This window comes from Myotis myotis, unplaced genomic scaffold, assembly GCF_014108235.1.
Source record: "Myotis myotis isolate mMyoMyo1 unplaced genomic scaffold, mMyoMyo1.p scaffold_m19_p_16, whole genome shotgun sequence".
Taxonomy (NCBI): Eukaryota; Metazoa; Chordata; class Mammalia; order Chiroptera; family Vespertilionidae; genus Myotis; species Myotis myotis.
The window spans coordinates 36,962,534-36,982,030 of record NW_023416320.1 but is presented as its reverse complement, the minus strand read 5'-3'; the positions used below and the strand labels follow the sequence as shown (position 1 = coordinate 36,982,030).

Below are 19,497 nucleotides of genomic sequence, written 5' to 3'. Positions count from 1 at the left end.
CCCGCAGAGTTTAATGCTCAGCCGGAAAGAACATGCACTCCCTCCAGCAGGTGTGTATCTATACTCAGCTCTCAGCTTATGCGTCACGTCTTCCCGGAGACGCGTGGAAACCCCGGCTTTGCAGGCATTAGCCGCCGGCCAGGCGGGGGGACATTATTAGGTAGAAACCCGCCGCCCCTCCCCCGCTAACAGGCCTTATTTTTGTGCTCCGGGGCAGTCTCTGTGCCCTGGAGCTATCCTGGCATCCGGGACCGCCTGTCGCTCTGCTGGGCCTCAGTTTCCTTCTCTGTCAAACGAGGAGGTCGGACTGTATTTCCGCTAAGACTTCTACGAACAGATATGCAGCGTAGGCACGACCTCGGGTATTGAACTGGGTGCAAAGCTGCAACTGCGGTGGAAAGCCAAGCGCAGAGAGGCGTCAGGTGTGTGTGGGGGGGGGGGGGGGGTCGGGGGGCAGCGTGGCAGGTTCTGAGGAATGTGATCCCGCTCCCAGGGACCCGCACGCAGGTGCGTGAGAGGAAGCAGGTGGCCAGGTCCCGTCTCCTGGCTGTTTCCCGGAGACCAGCGATCCGCCGGTCCGCCCCCCAGGTTTGCTAGAGGCGCAGCCCCTCCCACGCGCGGGGCTCCCCTGGGGGCCATTCCCGGGCGAGGGGACGCCAGAGGTCACCGCCGCGGAGGCCTCCGAGGGGCTGAGAGCTGTTTGAAGCTTTTCAGGCCTCACCAGAGCTCTAAATCGGAGGGCATTTAATTGGCCTCGTGATTCCCGATCGATTCCCGAATTCAACACATCGAAGGGCACTGGGGTGAGAGGGGGCGGAGACGCCACGACCCCCGCCAGCCTCCGGGAACCGGGAAAGGCCAGCCGCCCCAGCCCCAGCAGAGGGTGGGAGTCCCCTCGCCAACCCGGCTCCCCCCTGCCCCCCCAGCTAATCCGGCCCCTGGGGTGCTGGGGTGCTGGGACCAGGGGTGGGGGTGGGGAGACTCGGAGGGAAAGCGAGCGACCTTCCTGCAGCTTCCTCTCCGCCCCCCGCCCCCCGCTTGCCCCCGAGCTTCTCCCACGGTGATAACCCGAGGGAGGAGAGAGGGGAGAGGATCTGGAGAGGAGCAGAATTGAGATTTTTAAAAAAAAAAAAAATTATATTTTTATTGATTTCAGAGAGGAAGGGAGAGGGAGAGAGAGACATCCATGATGAGAGAGAATCATGGACCGGCTGCCTCCTGCACGCTCCCCACTGGGGATCGAGCCCACCACCCGGGCCTGTGCCCTTGACCAGAATGGAACCTGGGACCTTTCAGTCCGCAGGCCGCCGCTCTATCCACTGAGCCAAACGGGCCAGGGCATTTTTCTTTCTTGTCTTCAGCCCCTTAATCATTTCCTGTCTCTGTTCAGATTATGTGTGCATGTTCTCTTCATTAAACGGAGACTGTTTTGTAAACGTGTCTACGCCCACGCCCGTCGTGTAGTGAACAGTTTCTGTGGGTCCAGAGGATTTTCCGTAAGGCGACCGTAAACGTGCGCAGTAAGTCCCCCTAAAAGATGCACCGCGATTTGGAGTCAGGGGCGTTACTGTTGGTCATTTAAGTGGCTTCCAATTTTTCAATATTAACAAACAGCTGTGCTAATCACCGACGTAGATAAATATCTGCCCACATCCCGATTTCTTTTCTTTCTTAAATTTTGTTTTATTGCTTAAAATATTACGAGTAGTACATATGTCTCCTCCCCCCTCCACTCCCCCTTGACCTTCTAATCGACTTCTAGGTGCGAACTAATGGGCCCAAACATCGGTGTGGACTGGAAAGGGTGGGCTGGGCCCCCGTGTGCTGACCTCAGCGCAGGGACCGCCAGGGGCAGAGACTGCAGCTGTAACTGTTGTTACCACTTTCTTCACGTACCTTCCATCTTCCTTTCCACACCCTCAATACTGACTACTCTGAGCTTTCCTGGGCGGCCGGGTTTCCCGGCAGGGTGGCTGACCCGCCGGGAGCCTGGACACCTGGGCATCGGGGGTGCGGGCGGGGGTGGAGGGGAGGAGGCACAGGCTGGGTCCCTTGAAAGGACGCACGTCCCACCCAGGTGACATCCAGAGCCCGGCCCCGCCCCAGCCCCGTGCATGGGCGTGGCATGGGGGGTCGTGACAATGGCTGTGATGACAGGTGGCCCTCCTCAGAGCTGCTGGCCATGGGGGTGCGCAGTCTCCCCCTCCCTCCTTTCTCCTCTCCCTCCTTAACCCCACGCCTTCGGACCTCCTCCCCTGTTCCCCACCCGCAGCTGTTCCCCACCCCCACGCCCGGGTGAGTGGGACGCCCAGCTGATGGGAAGGCTGGCCTGAGGCTAGAGAGGGCGTGGGGGAGCGAGGCTGCAGAGGTAAGCGCCCTGCCGGGAGAGCTAAGGCTCCTCCCCACGCGGCCGGCACCCCGAGCTGCAGCCCATCCCCCTAACGCGCTGGGCCAGCTCACTTCTCACTCTTGGGAGCGGCCCAGGTTACAGCTAGAGACCAGCCTATAGAGCAGTGGTTCTCAACCTTGGCTGCACATTAGAATCACCTGGGAATCTTTTTAAAATCCTGATTTCTGGGCCTCATCCTCCGGAAATTCTGTTGCTTTGTTATGGGGTGAGGCCACAACATTACTAACAACGAAAGAGAATTTCCGGAGGATGAGGCCCAGAAATCAGGATTTTAAAAAGATTCCCAGGTGATTCTAATGTGTAGCCAAGGTTGAGAACCACTGCCATAGAGGAAAGGTGCTAAGTCAGGGCCTTGTGCCTGCTCACTAAGTGGGGCAACGGGTTTCTTTTGATGCCTTTTCTTTCTGCTGGGATGGCCCTGGACCTGAGAGACAGAGAACTGAAACATGGCATCCAGGCTGGTAGGCAGCCTCTCCCTCCGATCCTTGTCTTACTGTTTCACCAGCTGGCCCTGGAGTGAAAGGGTGAAGCCTTAAATGCTATCTTGTTGCAGAATCTTCTCCTGGCATTTTGTGAAGTTTTTCCATTATTCACTTGCTCTAAGTTTGGTTCCTCTGTATATATTCTTCACGACTGCTTACACTTCTTGAATACAACAGACTACATCTTATACGTCTTATGTTGGTTCACTGGTAGAAGAATATACATATAATAGATATTTTTATATACTGAATATATCTTTTTGGTATATAACCTGCCCACTTGTATACTACTCTTTGGGCAAGAGATGAAGCTAGGACTAAAAGAGCAACAGTTGTGTACATGGCATTAGGCTGCCTCTTGTGCTCACTGCCCTCGAACCATCATGAGTGAAAGGCCCCCTGAGTTCTGTGGGGTGGGGAGGCATGGGGAGGCAAGCTCCTCTTCCTGGATCACTGGTTCGCCTAGCTAAATTCCACATCCTTTACAACCCAGCTTAATATTTACTCCTCTGGGAAGAAAACTCACTGTGTCATTCTCCCACAAAAATAGAAAACATAACTTCTCAGGAATCCAACCTTTGAGTGGGTTAGTTGGAATGGACCATCTCTTTCTGAGGGTCTGCAGTCACTGAAAGCGAAGGAGTGAGAGTCAAGGGAAGTATACCAGCTATCCATCAAGTATGCATTCAGTGGTGAGCTAGAGTTGACCAGAAGGTTTGGGACAAGATGCAGTAGGAATGCAGGAAGGAAAAGGATGAGCCCTGGCCCGTGTGGCTCAGTTGGTTGAATGTGGAACCATGCATGGAAAGGTCACTGATTCACTTCCCAGGTAGGGCACATGCCCGGGTTGTGGGCTCGATCCCCAGCGTGGGGCATGCAGGGAGCAGCCCATCAGTGATTTTCTCTCATCCTTGATATTTCTATCTTTATCTCCCTCTCCCTTCCTCTCTGAAATCAATAAAAATCTTTTTTTAAAAAATGGTCAAAGTAACTAATCATCAGAGAGATGCAAATTAAAACTACAATGAGGTATTACTTCACACCTGTCAGGATGGCTACTATCAATAATCAGCAAACAAGTGCTGGCAAGGATGTGTAGAAAAGGACCCTAGTACATGCTGGTGGGAATGCAGACTGGTGCAACCACTGTGGAGACCAGCATGGAGTTTCCATAAAACATAAAAAAAAAAAAAAAAAATGGAACTACATTTTGACCCAGTAAAACCCTTCTGGGTATATATTCTAAGAATCCCAAAATACCAATCCGAAATAATATATGCACCTCTATGTTCACAGCAGCATCATTTACAATAGCCAAGATCTGGAAACAGCCCAAGTGCCTATCAGTAGATGAGTGGATAAAAAAGCTATTGTACATTTGTGCAATGGAATACTACTCGGCTGTATAAAAGAAGGAATTCTTACCCTTTGCAGCAGCATGGATGGACCTGGAGAGTATTATGCTAAGCGAAATAAGCCAGCCAGAGAAAGACAAATACCATATGATCTCACTAATATTTAGAATCTAATGAACAAAATAAACTGATGAACAAAATAGAACCAGAGGCATGGATACAAGGAATAGACTAACAAATGTCAGAGAGGAGTGGGTTGGGGGACTGGATAAAGGAAGGTGAAAGGATTAGCTTTTTATTAATAGCTACCTGATGTTATATACTATTTTTTTCAATTTTTTTCCTGTTTTTGTTTATTATTTTGCTTTTGTCTCATTACACTCAGGGAAAACAGGGAGTTTGATAATGTTGTCTAATATTTCTGTGAGCAGTTCCAAATTGTGTTACTATAATCCCCCCTCTCCCCCATATTTCTGTTCTGGATTTCACTGGGAACTGTCTCCTCCAAGGGAAGATCAGTGAGGGGGTCTGAGAGGCAGAGCAGGGCATGGTGGCTGATGTCATTCAGGAGGAACAGGGAGCTCCTCCAGCCAGAATTCTAGAATAGCTTAACTGGATGGGGCAATGCTTGTTTGTTTGTTTTTTATAAATTCACTTTTATGTGTTTACTAGTTTTAGTTCTGAGTCTCATGCTGGTTTGAGTTGTCTCAAGTGAAAATTTTACATGAAAATTCCATACTCGGGTGCCCTTCTACAGTTGTTATTTTTGTTGTTTTGTTGATCCTCATCCATGGATATTTTTTCCATTAAATTTTTTATCTATTTTTTAGAGAGAGAGAATGAAAAGGAGAGCGTGAGAGAGAGCAAAAAACACACCACATTGATATATCTCTCACATGAATTGGTTGCCTCCTGCACGCCCCTGCAACCCAAGTATATGCCCTTGACCGGGAATTGAACCCGAGACCCTTTGGTCCACATGCCAGTGCTCTAACTACTGAACCATGCTGGCCAGGGGTACCCCTCTATGGTTTTATTATAGCAATGTGCACATCAAGTGAAATCTAGACAATAATAATTAAAGTAGAAGTGTATCTGTAAACAAGGTAAAATTTTTATTCATATCTGTTCAAGCTACAAATAGGTGAAATCATCTGCATCCTTCCAATTCAATCAGCTGGGGATTTCTTTTTATTATTTAAAGAGCTCATAATTGATCTATTTCTGTTAGTCTAGTTTTTATACTCTGAAAGAAATGTATTAATATACTTTCTTGCCTTCCCACAGACGGATTTGGTAGTCTGGTTTTATAATATGTCCTTCCATAATTTTCTGAGATTTGCTGAGAAGCATTTTGGACACATTCCCTTAAACTCCAAATCACAACCTCTCTGCAGAAATATGCTCCTTCTTCAGTCTTACAGTAATTTAGTTTACTGAACAAGAAATTCCAAATTATTGAAAATATTTTGTCTAAAAGAATTTGAGACAGAAAGTTTCTGAACTCTCATTTGAAGTAGTTTGGTTGAGTTCATAATTCATTTTTGTGAGGGGCTTGGGGCATAAGTTTTGTGAGGACACACAATCTTGACTATTTCTCGCCCCCCCCCCCCCCCCCCCCCCCCAGTCTTCTGGTACACATTTCTAGTGGCATCTCTTCTGAGGTAACATTGGGTGCTGATTGAACATTTGCTCTAACTTGTGCAAAAGGCTTCTTGCTAGAAATTGATTTGTTGAGTTTTAAAATGCCTCTTAGAATAAGAATCCCCATTAAATTTCATCTTGGAAAAAGAGCAATATGTTTGATTGACATCGCCAGGAATGTCTGTATGCTGCATATGTACAATTTTTTGTAGTCATTATATTGAACATGCCTCATTTGGAGAGTATGACCTTGAGTTGTCATTGCTTTAGAAAACATGGACTGGTTAGGACATCCATTAATGTCCTAGAACAAATGCTATAGCAGAATCCCCAAGGGAGACGGGGATTTTACTGGTCTCTGGACACAGGAATCCATTTGTTGGAGCGTATGCAGAGTGTGATGAGCTGTAAAATGAAGTTAATTTCTGTGCCAGACCAAACTAGGTGAAAGACCCAGCAACTGGGTAAGATGAAGGCTGCATTCCCTCCGGAGGGAAAAATAATGGCATTTTCTCAGATATTGTCACCTGAGTGTGTGGTTTATTTGACAAGGCCCATATAGAACAATAAAGAGGAACGTAATTTAACCAGGAGCCCCAAGTCTGTGTCTAGGAAGCCCTCATTGTGAAATTTTTATTTCAGGTTGGACTTCATGCAGAGTAGAAGAAAAGAGGACAATACCTTATTGCTAAAAGCATCCTGTAAGTGACAAAGCTATTAATACCCTTCTTGTGAGTTGTTATAGTGGAGAGTTTTAAAACAGAACTGGCATTTTTCTATCTTCCTTTTGGGGTACTGATTATTGAAGCTGGCACAGCAAAATGCTTTTGTTTTATATTTACTAGTAGGAGTTAATTTTGTTGAAGTTGGGGGGTATTTTTCAGGATGAGAATCTTTTTAAGTTAATAGTTTATTTTCTTCCATGTAAAGTTTCCCCCTCCTACTTACAGTTGTCCTATTGTTTGTAAACACAACATACACTATATTAGAAGCAAAGCCCGCATTTTAATCCCCCCCCCCGCCCCCCCGCCGCCACTCAGTCATAATTGTTTTGTAAGCAGAGTATTAGCCTTACCATAATGCCCAGTATGAAAATTCAGCTTGGAGATTTTTATATTGTTGTATTTAAAATTCCACCTATTTTTGCATATCAAGGAACTTACCTCCTATTTTCTGACTCGTGGGTGCTGTAAAAATTAAGAGCATAGACATAAGAGATAGATATAATCACTTGTGTGATTTCGGACAGCAAACTGCTCTGAGCTCAGTTCCCTATTTGTAAAATGAGGAGGATGATTCCTACCACACGGGCTTTTTGTGCGTGTTAAATAAGATATTTTATAAGTTCTTAGACCAAAATCTGGTTCAAATATAGTGGTATCTTTTCCAATAACTGTATGATATTATTTCTTTTTGAAAATCGGATTATAGTTTATTTTTAAAACTTTAAATGCCCCGTTCAAAATTTTACCTTCCAAACATAATGTTTTATGTGCCTGGTTCTGTTTAAATACTTTTTGGTGGATTTCATTATCAGCCTCGTTGCACAGATGAGGAAATTGAAGTACAGAGAGAAAAAGTAATTTGCTCAAGTGGAAGGCAGACCTATGAATCTACACAGGCATCCCTTGCAGAGGTCTTTTTATTCTTAAATTTTCAATTTTTTGAATAGGTAAGACAGTCACATGGTTTAAACATAAAATATATGAAATAAAAAAACATACAATGAAATATTTTTCCACTTCCTTTGCCTCCCATTCTCATAAGCAACCAGTTACTAGCTTTGTAGGTGTCCTCCAGAGTTTTGTTACGCATGTGAGGCAAATAAATATCTGTGTCTTTTTCCCTCCCCATTTTCTTCTATATGAACTTTTAAAATTTATCAAAAATGTCTGCAAAACCTTTTCCCATCAGAACCTAGAGCATTTTCTCATTCTTTTTTAGAGCTGTGTAATTCTCCATTGTATGATACAGTATAGTTTACTTCGTTCATCTATTGATGGCCATTGTTTCTGATCTTTGCTGTCATAATTAATGCAGCAAATGCATAACCATGTATGAAAGTATAATTAGATGCATCCAGATGTGGTTAAATACTGTTCTCATGTGTAGTATTGATAGACATTGCCAAATTGCAGTCCAATGTGAGAGGTTGTGCATTCCCTCCAGGAATTTACAATCGGACTACAGTTTACATACAGGTACAGACTATGGCTGCAGCATCACTGGGAGCAGCATGTGATTGTTAGGGTGACTGCTGCAGCGAAGGAGTGAATGGGCATGGGGAGGCAGCGCTTGAGGCTGGACTGCAAGATTGTGGAGGGCCTTAAGGAGGCAGGAAGTCTTCAGCAAGCTGGTCTTTTTTTTTTTTTTTTTGAAGGTTTTATTTTTTATTTTATGTACAAAGTGATAGCATTCTGTCATAAGGTAGATGTCTTGAACGACCCATTCATGGAAGTTCTCTTAGTCCAACTTAATGAAGCCTATGTCCTTCGCGTACTGCCGGAAACACTGGCGGCACATGTTGAGGCCATACTTCTGGATCAGACCGTGGCGGTTTGAGCAGACGCGGCAAGAATGAGAACCGTGGCCGAATTTCCTCCGATGGCTCCAGTAGTGTTGCTGGTGACCCATCTTGCTCACTCTGTAGCAATGAGGCAAAAGGAAGCTTTTTAAAAAAATAAGTCTTTATTGTTCAGATTATTACAGTTGTTCCTCTTTTTTCCCACCATAGCTCCCCTCCACCCGTTCCCACTCCACCCCATGCCCTTACCCTCACACTGTCCTCGTCCATAGGTGTATGATTTTTATCCAGTCTCTTCCCGCACCCCCCACACCCCCTTCCCCCAAGAATTGTCAGTTCACTTCCTTTCTATGCCCCTGATTCTATTATATTCACCAGTTTATTCTGTTCATCAGATTTTTTTATTCACTTGATTTTTAGATTCACTTGTTGATAGATATGTATTTGTTGTCACTTTGTTGTTCATAATTTTTATCTTTACCATTTTCTTCTTCTTCCTCTTCTTAAAGGATACCCTTCAGCATTTCATATCATACTGGTTTGGCAGTGATGAACTCCTTTAGCTTTATCTTATCTGTGAAGCTCTTTATCTGACCTTCAATTCTGAATGATAGCTTTGCTGGGTAAAGTAATCTTGGTTGTAGGTTCTTGGTATTCATCACTTTGAATATTTCTTGCCACTCCCATCTGGCCTGCATAGTTTCTGTTGAGAAATCAGCTGACAGTCATATGGGTACTCCCTTGTAGGTAACTGAGTTTCTTTCTCTTGCTGCTTTTAAGATTCTCTCTTTGTCTTTTGCTCTTGGCATTTTAATTATGATGTGTCTTGGTGTGGTCCTCTTTGGATTCCTCTTGTTTGGGGTTCTCTGCACTTCCTGGACTTGTAAGTCTATTTCTTTCACCAGGTAGGGGAAATTTTCTGTCATTATTTCTTCAAATAGGTTTCCAATATTTTGCTCTCTCTTCTTCTGGCACCCCCATAATTCAGATATTTGGTATGCTTGAAGTTGTCCCAGAGGTTCCTTACACTATCTTCATATTTTTGGATTCTTTTTGCTTTTCCAGTTGGGTGTTTTTTGCTTCCTCGTATTTCAAATCTTTGACTTGACTCTTGAGGTCCTCTAGTCTGCTGTTGGATCTCTGTATATTATTCTTGATTTCAGTCAGTGTATGCTTAATTTCTAATTGGTCCTTTTTCATATCCTTGAGGATCTCACTAAATTTCTCAGAGGTTTCTAGAAGATTCTTGAGTAACCTTATAACCATGGTTTTGAACTCTATATCCAGTAGTTTGCTTTCCTCCATTTATTTCGTTTGTGACATGTTTCTTTGTCTCTGCATTTTGGCTGCTTCTCTGTGTTGATAGAGTGGCTTTGTGTGCTAGGTATCCTATAGGGCCCAGTGGCTCAGCCTCCCTAATTACCTGAGGTGGACACTCTTGGTGCAACCCTTTGTGGGCTCTGTACACAGTCTTGTTGTAGTTAAGCCTTAATTGTTGTTGGTATCACTGGGAGGAATTGACTTCCAGGCCAATTGGCTGTGAGGACCAGCTGTGTCTACAATGAGAGAACTGCTGTGCAGGAGACACCCTTATGGGGCAGGACTTGCTTTGGGGGGCTTTGGTGCTCACTGAGTCTGCCCCCTGAGTGTGTCTCTTGTGGATCTGAAGAGTTGCATTCTGGTATGGTCTCACACTGACCCCTGGGTACACTGGCTCTTGGATCTCCAAGGAGGTGCAAAGTCAGACACTGCCTGAGGCCACCCAGCAGGAGCTACAGAGAGATCTGCAGGTTCCTCCTCTTTGTTTGGGGTTTGGAAGTCCTCAGATGAGGCCCAGCTGTGAAGCAATGCAGGCTGCTGTCAAGCCTTAGGCCTTCTTTTGGAAGCTTTGGTGCTCTTTGACCCAGCAGCAGTTTGTTAGATTTTAGATTGCAAAAGAACAGGCCATTCATATGCAAAAGCCGCTGCACACAGCTTGGGTGGGGTTGTAAATTGGGTGGGGCAGGGTCTCAGGGAATCACCAGGGCAGAGCAAACAGCAATGGCTGCCAGTAAACCCTGCCCTAGAGAGGTCCCTGGGTCTCTGTGTCCCGCAGGCCCGTGCAGGAACAATGATTGCTGCAAGCACCTCTGCAAGAAAGCCGCCCTTGTGTTCCTGTCCCAATGCCAAACAGTCCAGTTTCTCCCCGTATGAGTCTGGGTCCTCAGAGTCTCACCCGGAACTGGAGTTCAGAGCAATTGGGAGCTTGTATCTTCCTCCCGATTGAAAAAGACAACAGCGCACCCAGTTGCCAGCCCATTTCCACGTGCGCCTCTGAACCTCCGCACTTCCACACCTCCTCTGAGTCTCAGTGCACTTTTCTCTTTCCTTCTAGTTGTAGAACTACCGCTCAGCCAGCCTTCCTATGGTTCTGGATGATGTCCATTTTGTCTTTTAGTTGTAGTTTTGATGTGGTTGTGCGCGGCAGCAAGTACCTATGCCGCCATCTTGGTTCTCTCTCAGCAAGCTGGTCTTTAAAGGTTGAGTTTGCACTTGTGGCGGGGGGGAGAAATGGAGTTCAGGTTAGACTAACGTCAGGTAAAGGGCCTCTTCTGGCTTCTGAGAGCCTTGAATGCCATGATGAGGAATTTGGAATTTTATCCTGTAGACAAGGGAGAAATGCTGGAGGCTTTTGGAGAAACAAGAGAAAAGTTGTGTTGTGGGATGCTTAGTCTGGAGGTCTATTACAGACTGGAGAACCAGGCATTTAGAAATAAAACCAGCCTTGAAGCTGGACATCAGGGTTCCAATCAACCCTGGAGGGCAGCCAGTCTCTCTCCTGTTCCCCACAGTGGCCATTCCGCACCTTTACCACTTCCCTCAGGTGCCACACTTTACATTAGGATGTGGTGAGAGGAGCCCTGGCATGTAGCAGGTGATCAATAACATAGGGGTTGGATGACTGATAGAAAAGCATTGGCTTTGGAATCATGTCTAGGCGGTAAGCCCGGTATCTATTTTAGGTTCCCTAGAAAAGAGAGCCTGAAGTAAGGCTGACGTATTGGTTCTTTCTTGGGAGGCGGGACCCCAGGGCAAGAAGAGTGAGGAAAAATGAGGCAGGGAAGGATGGGAAGAAAATGCAAGGTGATGTGTGTCTAACCCTGCTGTAGGAAGATACAGGAGCTCAGCCACAGGCGCTTCTTCGGGGGACTATGCAGAAACATGTCTGAGAAGCTATCTCAGAAGGGGAAGGAAGAGGGACTTCATCTGAGGTCCGTAGGAAGGTGGCTGTGCATTTCTGGGCTGTGTCCCCGGCCCCTTGGTAGCCACTGGGAAAGCTGTGCAGCCTGATGCTTCAGCTAAGGCGGGAAGTTGTGGGCAGCTGGTGGCCTCAGGTGGAGCAAGTAGCCAAGGACTCCAGAGTCAGGCGTGGCCCAGATGAGCTGAGGTGGCCAGACCGAGGTATCCAGTGGGCCAGGTAGGAGATTTACCCTCTCTGATAGCAAAGAAATTACTCTCTTTTTGTTCACTTTCCCTAAAGATGATGTTTGCCTTTAGGATTAGTGTGGAAATTAAGTGAAACAATGACAATAATAATGATAAATGGTGTATGATAATATCATCTAACATTTACTGAGCATAGACTATGCTCCAGGCATGGTGCTAAGCATTTTATATGCATTAATTTATATAATCTAAACAATAATCCAATGAGGTAATATTTATTGTTTCATTAGTAGATGAGGAAATAAAGGTTTAAAAAGGTCATGCAGCTAGTGAGTGGCAGAGCCCAGATATGAATCTAAGTCTGGGTGACTAAAGAGTGCGAACACATAACTGGTACGCTCTGTTCCCATTTGTTCATTTATTTGTTGATTCATTTTCTCACCAAATATTTTTTGAGAACCTATTAGGTGTGTTCTAGGTGCATGGGACACCTGTAAACCAAACCACAATCTTCACTCTCATGGAACTTAAATTCTAGCGATACGGAGTGGGGGAGACATTGGCCAGAGGACAGACATGGGGAATGAGGAGATGTGTTGTGTGTCAGAAAACAGCAAGTGCTGTGCGGCCTGAGTGCACTGAAAGGTTGCCAGTTCGATTCCCAGTCAGGGCACAATCCCAGGTTGGGGCATATATGGAAGGCAATCGATCAATCTCTCTCTCTCTCTCTCTCTCTCCCTCTCCCTCTCCCTCTCCCCCCTCTCCTCCCTCTCTCTTCCTCCCCTGCTCCTTCCCTTTCTCTGTCTAAACAAGTTCATGGGTGAGGATTAAAACAATTAATTAATCACATATTAATTAAATAAATAAGAGCCAGCCTGTGTATCTCGGTAGTTGAGTATTGACCCATGTACCAGGAGGTCGCTACTTCAATTCTTGGTCAGGACACATGCCCAGGTTTTGGGCTCGATCCCCAGCAAGGGCATGCAGGAGGCAGCCGATCCATGTTGATACTTCTCTCTCATCAATGTTTCCATCTCTCTTCCTCCCCCTCCTCTCTAAAAAAAGGAAAAAATCAATAAAAACATATATTTTTTAAAAGAACGAAAATAGCAAGTGCTGTGGAAAAAAGCGAAGTCCAGCAGGCCAGGGAGACCGGGATACAGACAAGTGGTAATCTGACAAAGGCGGTCAGGCAGGCCTCAGCAAAGGTTAGGGGTCATGGGAGGATGCAGCAGGGAGTCTGCAGTCTGAGGAGCAGGAGTTTAAGGGAATGGGGGTGTAAAGTACAGTACAGAGCAGCGGTTCTCAACCTGTGGGTCGTGACCCCTGAAAATACATCCTGCATATCAGATATTTACATTATGATTCATAACAGTAGCAAAATTACAGTTATGAAGTAGCAACAAAAATAATTTTATGGTTGGGGGTCATCACAACATGAGGAACTGTATTAAAGGGTCGCGGCATAAGGAAGGTTGAGAACCACTGGTATAGAGAGTATAGTCAATAATATTGCAATAACTATGTATGGTGACTGAGGGTACTAGGTTTATTGGAGAGGGATCACTTCATAAGTTATATGAATGTCTAACAAGTGAGCTGTATACCTGAAACTAATATAATATTGAATGTTAATGGTAATTGAAAAATATTTCAAGTCTTCAGGGAAAACTGTGATAGAGGGACAGTACTGGGGCCAGGCTGTTGGAGGCAGAGGACGGACTGGAGAGCCAGAGGGTAGGAGGAGTGGGAGTCGGGGTGGGAGGGTGCAGACCACACAGATTTGTAGGACCTGTAGGCCGCTGGAAGGATTTGGCTTGTACTCAGAGCAACGCATGTTACGATATAATTCTATGTAAGGTGAAGGCACTTATTACAGCAAAGCATTTATTCCAGTTGCAATTGTTTTTCATTCTGGCCTCTGTCCTCAGCACAGCATTGAATCTACTCTTGCTAAGATCATTAATAAATTCCTAATTGGCAAGTGCATGTACACTTTCCAGATCTTATCAGCTCTCTATTGCATTTGATATGTATTTGACATTTATACAAAATATACTTCTTTATACTTGAGATGCTATATGTAACACATTAAATGTAAATTGATCATAAGCTGCAACCAATGTTGAAAATTGTTATATGTATGATTAGAGTCAAATTCAGGGAACAGTGTAGGGGGAGCCTTCGCAGATCTAAGCAGCGTTCTTGACCCCAGATACAGTTCAAACTTGGAATTACCGGGGTGGCTTCAGGCAAGTTACTCAATATTTCTGAGCTTCATTTTTCTCATCTTCAAAAATCTTTAAAAGATTATTGCGAATAGCTTGTTGTTATACCCATTCTGCAGATGGGCAAACAAATCCAGAGAGATAAGGAACCAACTTCTTATCCCTCCTCTGAACAGAGACATCAATTCATCTGCACCAGTGAAAACTGGGAATAACCATCAGCCATGCTCCATGGAGAGCCATCTCAGCTCTGCAGAGGTGAGCTAAGGCAGTGACAGCTCACGGAACAAGTTGCTTTCAAAGTAATTTTAGATCCACTCAAACTTACAGATAAAGGGGCACTTGAAACCACGAGATCTATTCAATCATGACTGTAGTAATTCTACTATGGCTTAGAAAATTTAAAAGCAAGTATAACCAAATATTCACCCATTATTTGAAAAATAGGGGTATACATGAATATCCATAAAACTTCTAGTTTTGACCAACACATTTCCTTGGTACAGCCTTAAGACTAGTCCTTGTTGCATCCTTAAAATTAGTAAAATTTACATTAATGTAAATGGAATGATATTATAGATTATAAGTTATGAAGCAGTTAGAAACTGAGGGAAGGCAGAAATCAATGAAGAAGAAAATGAAAGAAAGATTGACACATGAGTAAAATAAATATCTGGTTATTTAGAAAAACACCAACAACAAATAGATAAGTCTGACCAAGCAAAAATAAAGAGAAAATACCAATAAAAGGATTAGGAGTGCCCTGGCCAGCATGGCTCAGTTGATTGGATATCATCCTGTGCACCAAAACGTTGCAGGTTCCACACCTGGTCAGGACACATGCCCGGGTTGTGGGCTCAACCCCTGGGGGGTGGGGAGGCGGGGGGCAGTGCAGGAAGCAATCAATGGATAGTGCTCTCTCACATCAATGTTTCTCTCTTTCTCTCCCTCTCCCTTTCTCTCTCTCTAAAATCTTAAGTAGACCTAGCCAGTTTGGCTCAGTAGATAAAGTGTTGGCCTGTGGATTGAAGAGTCCTGGTTTTGATTCTGGTCTGGGGCACATACCTCGGGTACCTGAGTTGTAAGCTGAATCCCCTGGTTGGAACCCATGTGGGAGGCAGTCAACTGATGTGTCTTTCTCACATCATTGTTTCTTTCTGTGTCTCTCCCCCTTCCTTCCACTCTCTTAAAAAAAAAAGAAAAAGAAAAAATATCTCGGTGTGAAGATTAACAACAACAAAAAAATCTTTAATAAAATAAAAAGAAGGAGTCCTGACAACATGGATGGACCTTAAGGGCATATGCTAAGTGAAATAAATCAGATAGAAAAAGACAAAGACTGTATGATATATTAGATAATAATATGCTATCAAAATTAATTTCACTTATGAGTTTTTAATTTTTTGAATGTGGTTGCCAGAAAATGTAAAATATTTCTATTGAAGTGTGCTGGTCTAGAATATTGGGATATTCCCTCACTGTTAGAGAACTCTGTTCTGAGTTTGGGGAAGAAGAATTTCTTATTACAAATTTGCTCAGTTTCCTGCAGAAAAGGAAAAATGGTAGCAGCAGCAGCAGCAGCAGCAACACTTACCTGATATCCTAGGTAATGGAGGCATTAAGACAATGCAAGATCCCCAAATAACGCCATAAATAACATTGTTGCATCAAAGTGGCTATGACTGGAGAATGGGTGCGGTCCTCACCTCACAGGACTGTTCTCCCATTGCTATATTCTGACCTGGCTGCACTAAAAAGTAAGATAAAAAGAAAAGACAGTTAAAAAGCAGTAGGGACGCTGTCTTGAAATAAAATTGCCTCCTTACTTTGTCCTTGCCCAGTTTAGCATCAGTGCCTTATTGATCAGAATTAGGAAGTTAATAAGGTTTGGGCTAATTAATCAGGTGGGTAGGGACTGGAACAGCACTGCACAGCTTAATCAAGTCATCAAAACTCCCAAGCCATGAAGAAGGTAATTGAAGGAAAAGGATGCCTGTTATATAGTAACAGGAAACCAGGAGCGGACAAGGGCAAGATAGAGAACCTCCATTTTCCTTTGTACGCTTCCCTGATGTAAATCAGACCCAATGACCAGAGCTCATGGCTCAGCTTCCTATCAGAGAATTAGTTGAATGCGTTTGTAAATCACCTCATTGGGTAATTTACTTGCCCTAGACCAAATGTCAATGAAACTATACTCGTTTATAACAAAGTTTGTCTCTGCTAGGTTCTGCAGGAATGAGCTCTTTAGGGTAGTTGTCATTCATGGTCGCCGCCATTTTGATTTATAAGCAACAGATAATTCAGTAGTTGATTATTCAACGGATACTGAGAATTGAGCTTCCAAACATTGTGCTAGACACTGAACCATGCACCTTAAAAACTGTAGGGCCCTGACTGGTTTGGCTCAGTGGATAGAGCGTCGGCCTGCGGACTGAAGGGTCCCAGGTTCGATTCCAGTCAAGGGCATGTACCTTGGTTGTGGGCACATCCCCAGTCGGGAGTGTTCAGGAGGCAGCTGATCGATGTTTCTCTCTCATCGATGTTTTTAGCTCTCTATCCCTCTCCCTTCCTCTCTGTAAAAAATCAATAAAATATATATTTTTAAAAACCTGTAGAAATCTACTTATTCAGATAAGTTATGCTTTGAGACAAATGCTGGAGAATCTTGGGGAATACAGTGGGGCCTTGACTTAAGAGTGTCCCGACTAACGAGTTTTTTTGAGATACGAGCTGTCTCTCTGCGGATCTTTTGCATTGAGTTGATAGAGTAATTTGAGTTAATGAGCTCCTTAACGAGCTCGGTCTCTGAAGGAATTAAACTCGTAAGTCAAGGCCCCACTGTGTTGCCTAACCCTGGGCCTCCCTCTATTGGTTCCCACCCAGCCCTCCCTCAGAATAATCCATTGTAAATAAGAACAATGGGGAGGAGGCTGAGGGGAGGAAGAAGATGGGAAAGTAAAGGCAGAGGTTGCTGTGTGTAATGGAGACATCATTATGTGTGGATTGGACGCTCTTGGCCTGGGGAAATTGACTAAAAAAAGAAGCTGAGGTTTGCAGCTCTTCACACTGGGTCTGATCTTGCAGCCTAATGAGAATCAGCGAAGCACCACTATATTTGGGGGATAACCAAAGGACCCCAAGAGAAGAGCCCATTGCATTTAGGAACCAGAAAACCTAAGGTCCTTGTCAAGAGCATTACAGTAGAGTGGGGAGAGCAGAAGCCAGATCACCGGGGAGGCAGTGTGACCCTCATCTTTCTAGTCTCCCCTACCTCTTTCCAAACTCTTTTCCTCCCTGTGAGGGCCTGTTGAGCTAATTACGATCTGAAAGTTCCCTGTTTTTCCTGCCGCAGTCTAGTCTCTGATTCCCTGAGTTCCTCCAGTTCCTAGTAACTCTTATTAGCATGTGAATGAGAAGTATCTCTAAATTAATTCATCTACTCACTATAATGTAATTTCCCCAGATTAACTGGGAAAATCCAGAAAATAAATAAAAGAAATGAGGGAGTCCTATCCTTCACAGATATTAAAATAGTTCATAAAACTACAGTAAGTGAAACTGTGGGGTTCACAGCTGACTGTGTGGATCAAGAATATACATGCCCTAACCGGTTTGGCTCAGTGGATAGAGCATCAGCCTGCGGACTCAAGGGTCCCGGGTTCGATTCCGGTCAAGGGCATGTACCTTGGTTGCGGGCACATCCCCAGTAGGGGACGTGCAGGAGGCAGCTGATCGATGTTTCTCTCTCATCAATGTTTCTGACTCTCTATCCCTCTCCCTTTCTCTCTATAAAAAATCAATAAAATATATTTTTTTAAAAAAAGAATATAGAGATATGTTAAATTTTAGGAAACATCACTGTTTAACACAGAACAATAAAAATGTATGTTTGATTTATAATGTATATTGAAGTAAAATATATGATCAATGGTACAGAACAGGAAGTAAAGAAATAGAGCAAATTCATTTGAGAATTTATCACAGTATAAGAGAAAGGTGACATTTCAAATCACCAAGATAGCATACAATTTAGTCAATTAATGATGCTGGAGTAGATATCTAGCATTCTCACCCCCAAATAGAATTCCAGATGGAGACAGGCATATACACAAGGGTGATTATTACTGTTGTTTGTAGTAGAAAAAGATGGGAAACAACCTAAAGCTGTTGTAGGGTTAAATCATTTATGGTATCTGCAGGAAGCATAGGCTGTCTGAAAAGGAAAAAGGTGTGCTATATCAAACTTTTCAAGCTCTGTTGCTACATATGAAAAGGAGTGTGTAGACCAGTACCTGACAGACTTTCTGTAAATATATGTACACACATATGACTGTGTGTGTAAAGAAGTAAGTATTCTAGAAGGATATTTAAAAAACCAAGAGTGGAAGAGAAACACCTACTTTGCCTTATATCCATTTTTCTGGCTTGAATTTTTTTAAAAAATATATTTTTTATTGATTTCAGAGAGGAAGGGAGAGAGGGAGAGAGAGATAGAAACATCAATGATGAGAGAGAATCATTAATTTGCTGCCTCCTGCACAGCCCCTCCCCCCCCAGGGATCGAGCCTGCAACCCAGTCATGTGCCCTGACCAGGAATTGAACCCTGACCTCCTGGTTCATAGGTTGACACTCAATCACTGAGCCACGCTGGCCAGGCTTCTGGCTTGAATTCTTCAATTAAAAAAACTAGTTGAAAAAAGATATGAAAGAGGTTTACTTCTTTCTAGCAACTTCTGGGGCAGTTTTAGAATTATAAGATTGGGATGTGAGGGTAAGACCAGAGTTTGACCCAGGCTGAATTCTTAATAAGCTGTGTGACTTATGGGCACATATCCTTCCTGAACATGAATTTGCTTTAATAAGTCATAATCCCTGACTTTTAGGTTTATTTTGAAGGCCAAATGAATTAATACTGGTATACAATTCATAGCATAATACCCAACACTTATTACGAACTGATACAGTGCAGGCTTCCTCCATTCCTCTTTTTCTCAGGGACTTTCTTCTTCCTTCCTTCCTTCCTTCCTTCCTTCCTTCCTTCCTTCCTTCCTTCCTTCCTCCCTTCCTCCCTTCCTCCCTTCCTCCCTTCCTCTCTTTCTCTCTCTCTCTCTCTCTCTCTCTCTCTCTCTCTCTCTCTCTCTCTCTCTTTCTTTTTCTTCTTTTTACCCCATTTTAGAAATTTCTCCCTGGCATGGCTGTGAACTTCACCTTCTGAGATCAGACAAGATATGGGACTCTCTAGTCACTTGCCCAGTTACTTTTTCTCAGTCTTTCCTGCCTCTCTGGTCTTTCCTTTTTCCTGATCTGGCTTGGATTCCATGTGGATTCTCCTGCCAGATCCTTTCACCCATTGTCCTTTTGTCACATTCCTCAGACAAAACCCAAACACTGGATCCCCCCAATTCTGCCTTCTACAGCCTCTCC

The 19,497-nt window shown here is 44.2% G+C and overlaps 1 protein-coding gene across 1 annotated transcript; it reads right to left on the bottom strand.

Moving 5' to 3' along the window:
- Positions 1 to 8,250: 8,250 nt before the first annotated feature.
- LOC118670868 (40S ribosomal protein S29-like) lies at positions 8,251 to 8,525 on the bottom strand. The gene has a single exon (XM_036338319.1). The coding sequence runs from the start codon at positions 8,523 to 8,525 to the stop codon at positions 8,355 to 8,357; it is 171 nt and encodes a 56-aa protein (XP_036194212.1). The 3' UTR covers positions 8,251 to 8,354.
- Positions 8,526 to 19,497: the final 10,972 nt, after the last annotated feature.

Bases quoted from the DNA above. Each gene is read 5' to 3' on its own strand.
- LOC118670868 (XM_036338319.1), bottom strand. From the start codon at position 8,525: ATGGGTCACCAGCAACACTACTGGAGCCATCGGAGGAAATTCGGCCAC.